This window comes from Echinococcus granulosus (assembly GCF_000524195.1).
Source record: "Echinococcus granulosus chromosome Unknown EG_S00007, whole genome shotgun sequence".
NCBI lineage: Eukaryota > Metazoa > Platyhelminthes > Cestoda > Cyclophyllidea > Taeniidae > Echinococcus > Echinococcus granulosus.
This window is the reverse complement of record NW_020170387.1, coordinates 776,660-781,267: the sequence shown is the minus strand read 5'-3', so window position 1 is coordinate 781,267 and position 4,608 is coordinate 776,660. Positions and strand designations below refer to the sequence as shown.

At 39.8% G+C, this 4,608-nt stretch overlaps 1 protein-coding gene across 1 annotated transcript; it reads left to right on the top strand. All coding sequences in view use genetic code 11, as the record gives it.

Moving 5' to 3' along the window:
• Positions 1 to 943: 943 nt before the first annotated feature.
• EGR_01792 (hypothetical protein) lies at positions 944 to 4,408 on the top strand (the record flags this gene model as incomplete). Its single annotated transcript, XM_024491041.1, has 6 exons — positions 944 to 1,003; positions 2,008 to 2,074; positions 2,918 to 3,030; positions 3,636 to 3,694; positions 4,165 to 4,204; positions 4,235 to 4,408. The coding sequence occupies 6 exons, from the start codon at positions 944 to 946 to the stop codon at positions 4,406 to 4,408; spliced, it is 513 nt and encodes a 170-aa protein (XP_024354497.1).
• Between the last annotated feature and the right edge of the window lie 200 nt (positions 4,409 to 4,608).

The window sequence follows — 4,608 nt, the reverse complement described above, 5'->3', positions numbered from 1 at the left end:
AGGTCATCCGATTATGTGCGTGCCCACTGCCATTGGGGCCGTAGACTAACCAGGACATCATTTCTGTTAATTAATGCTGTGTTTACTTATAAATCTAATGGGCGTACTGAACATTGAAGCAACATGATTTAGCCTTGGTTCGATGAAATACTCCGGAAGCATAAGTAGCAAATTTTGATTCGAAATGTAAAAGTAGATATCAAAGTCTCTTTTTAAATAGACACGTCTTGTGGATGTCTTTTACGACCACTTCATATCAAAATTAACTAAATATGAATTAATTTGGATGTTCGTTTAGAGCATGTTATGCTTTGCGAGCAAGAGTGATCAGAAGTCAGAATGTCAGAGGAACGAATTGGGGAGTAGGAAGACAAATCACGGACTGGTGGCACCCACTAGCAGAATTCGAAGAATTTATGGACTTTGGGGAAGAGGGGACAAGAAGGTTAAGTCTGGGTATCTGGTGGGTCACTCTTGACTTTCTTAAATATTCAGCATCCTCGTAGCGCGAGATAGGCCATCAATTAACTACCTGTCGGTGACTCCACAGTGGAACAAGCAGTTTTCTCTCTCCACAGATCTCTATGCTGCAGAAGCACCCAAAACGTGCCATGTGCTTCTCCCTGTCTAAGAGCAGTCTCTACATTAATTGATAACTCATGCTAACTGCATAATTAAAATGCATAAGCTAAAACTTTGGATCGTGCATGGACGGAAAAAAGAAGAAATGCGTATACATTGTGTTATAAGCGGAGTTTTCAATTTGATGGATCAATAAATTACCTTCATATTTGTATACCATTCACATTTTTAGCTCTCGACTTTTTTACTGTTGAAAACTGTAAAGCGCTTCCATAGCACTTTAATTTGTCGCAAATACTTGAATGATTAATTGACTCAGTAGGAGTAATGCCTATGTATTGATGAGGCTTTGTGTGTGCAAATGAGTAGAGCTGAATTGAAATTTGCAAGAATACGATTTTATTCTCAAATTTATTTAAAAGTATTTTACTTATTGACTAGTGGTTAAACAGTTCGTGGCATTACCTCACGTTTCTGACACTTTATGTCCTAGACTTCCATAGACTAGGAATCACCTCTCCCCAATCCCAGACCACAGACAATAACAACAAGTCAGCATGCCAAACTCCCACTGCTATGTTAGTGTCAGTGGTGATGGCAGTGATTGAGGATGCTCAGTCTTCCATATTCATCTTTTGAGCCTGAAGAGGAAAGGGAAAAATGCTAATGAGTCGAATTGCCACATATATGGGCATTGATTTAAAGCGAATTTAAAGCAGGGCGCAACTGTTAGGAAAACATCTCTTTTCATTCTAAGTGAGGTGATTCAGTGAAATATTGCGATGAAACATCATTTTGTTTAGGCCAATGTCAAATGGAATGGTGGGTGTTAATCGAAACGTCAGCAGTGTAAAAGTGGAAATGTTGCATGTAGACGTCGTGGTGATTGATGTAATTGCCTACAGATTAATTTAATGAGATTTGAATTAATGAACCAAAGTGTACGTGTGCCTGTTCCATCGCATGATGCACGTACGATATTATCAACAGATTGTGGGATTTGTTTTGATCGGGTTGGTATACCACAAGAAAACAATACCTTATCGTAAATGAGGAGAATATGAATTAAGAGGAGCCGGAGTCGTGGTTGTCTAACCAAATCGTGGCATTACTATTTATGGCTTAATGAGTGGGATGCTCTTCCTGGACAAACTATTTCGATTAACAAAATACTAGATGAGTCAATGGCGAAGGAATTGGCCTGGTATCACGTTCTTTCAAGAATTAGTGTACTGCATGAGAATTTTCGCATAAATGGCGACCAAAATGAGCCCGTCAGTTTGTCGCACATCTTTCTCATTAATTGAACGCTGTGGATGTTGTTATTTTGTCTACATATCGTGGTACTTTATTGGCGGGATGAGGTTGTGGAGTTAACACATGAATGGTACTGATTCATTTATTTACACTGATTTAATTCAATAGCAAAATAATCAAAAAGGTGTATTCAAACCTACTAAAACACAACAACTTAATAAGATTTATGATAAAAGTAAGGATGGAAGTCCCGCAAGGAGTACTCCCTACTTAGGAAGCATTTCATGGGGTTAGTCGCGGGCATACTTGTGCATTTTCCGTCACATTAGACTGTGGCCACATGATGCCGTTTCCTTTGTAAAGCTTACATAGCTAAAATTGACCAGTCCAAATGACATTGCTAGGAGTTCTAATCATAAATAAAAGCAAACTTTCCTTTTTAACATTTGCATTCTTCAGACAAAAAGGGAGTATGGCAGATTTTGTACTGTGGTCATACAAATTCACCCTTGATTGTTACTAAGCCGCTGTGTATAGTAAATTAGATAATTCTCTCTTTCAGTTTACTACTAGGACGATTAGATGCAATGAAGTTTAATGCTTTGCTTATTTGTTTAACCCTTCGTCTAGGACACTTACGGCTCCGCCTTTGTACTTCCACTGGCGCCATGGCCCCCAGACAACGTCAGTAGCCCCCCACTTTTCTGCACATCCCTGAAACATTCCCTGTCCTAGTATTATGACCTCTTTCGTCTTCAGAAAAGACTCGAGGGGCTAAAGAAATTTGTATTAAAAGCAAGTAAATCAGGCGAAATATTCAAACGTCGCGCGATCGGTAATCTCAGCTTCACCCAAATATTGGATGAATAGGGATAAAGACACGGACGACCACCACGGGGGGCAACGACTACCGCACGCCATACATTAATCGTCCCTCCCTGGGCTTTCGCAATTGCAACCTTTACTTTGGAGCAGTCACCTCTTAGAGGCTGACAGCCAACTTTTAACTCAGTTTGTGGTAAAAGCTCAGATTATACAAGTGAGCATGTCCATCTTTTTCCACCTAATAGGTACATAGTTTCATGTCGTGTCATTAAGATTATAAGCATTCATTCACGTGTTTTGCTCTTTCCATGCATTAATATGATTAAGTCCGCCTTTGGCGTTATTAGTGGACAGTTTGAAACGCAAGTGATTTTTTAATTACGGTTAAGCTTCATCATGTTGCGCAAAAATTCCGACCCGAAAAAGCGGGTTCTCTTGCTGACTAAAGCATAAATTTCACCCATCACCCATTCCGTGTAACGCAGAGTGCCCTTGTTAAGACCGGATGGTAACTACTAGTGTGAGCGATTATGGCTTTTCCGGCTAGTGCTATGGCACTTCGAATGAAAAATTGCGGTGCTGATGGGAAGTGGTTGTAATCAACGCATTCTTGTAAGCCACAAAAGGAATCCCACAGATTTCAGACTCGTGTGATGGAATATTAAAATGATACGATCTGAATTACCTGCTAATGCGAGCCGGTTCAATGTGTGAGTGAACTTATCAGGGACAGGAGTCAAAATTGTCAATGCTCTCAAGCTGTAAACCTCGAAGCCCAAGGCTAGAGATGAAATCCATGCTTTGTCTGAATAATACAATAATGATAGTAGTAATGCACACATCATAAAAGGGTGTTTAACACTGCAAATTGACAAAAATTACATGTTGTTTGAACTGAGTAGTTTTTCTTGAAAATTTTATTACGTTCCATCAACCACCAAGGGATTGTATATTTTAATGGTTTGGTTTAGTTCATACATTCTGTGCATGAGGATAAATTAAATAGCCCTTTCCTGTCACAAGAATATAGGTAAGTTAATCCGGTGTAAAGTCTTAAAGGGACCATGGCGTTCAAGTAAGTGTGATTGACATCTGTTGGTCCTGGCTTCCCAGTGTTAGTAGTTTCATACTGCAAATGACAGGTGGAATACGATTAGCACATCAATTTATGGGAAAATAATGCCAGATCAGGCATCTTTACGGTGCAGACAGAAAGCCAATGGAGGTTGATAATCTGGTAGACCTGGATTAGTGTGCAGAGTGAGATGGCTTTACCCTGTAGAAACAGGAAAGAGTGAAGCTTGTGGGTTAAATATAGATATGAAATCTTCTTTGGTTTGGCACATTAGGCATTCAAACTGCCTTTTAATGAACATCCGTGGAACAGGGGGAAGTGGTGAAGTGTGGTGGAGAGGAAAGGAGGGGCTTAAGTGAATCATTACTAGAGCTGGAGGAAAACCGGTGATGCCGTAGTTGACTTACTATTTTCATGCTCTGCAGAGGGTTTTGCTTTTTTGTGACAAGGTGGTTTTATTCTGAGGTATGAAGCAAAACGTAAAATATTTCCTAGACTGAATATTTTGATTTAAAATTCGCAGAAAAACGAAGACCACATGAGAGATCAATGGTAGAAACATCCAATAAACATGCTTTAAGTCCGGTATCCAAAATTGGAAGTGTTCGTAAATATCCAACTCAGCGATCTAAAGCTAATTTCACATCTTTATTTTGTGACAAAGATTGAATTGACAGGGTAGGTAACTTAGGTGGAACACAGTGGTTATATACTTCCTATTAATACCCTCATTCAGTAATTGGACCTTCACTAGACCTCGCTGTGTACATGAAGGCGAGCACGTCGGAGCAAACCGTCCTCCGAGCTCTCCATATTCAGACTGGACATGGTAAAATTTTGGAGATGGACTGTTGTCGCCACTAGAACGG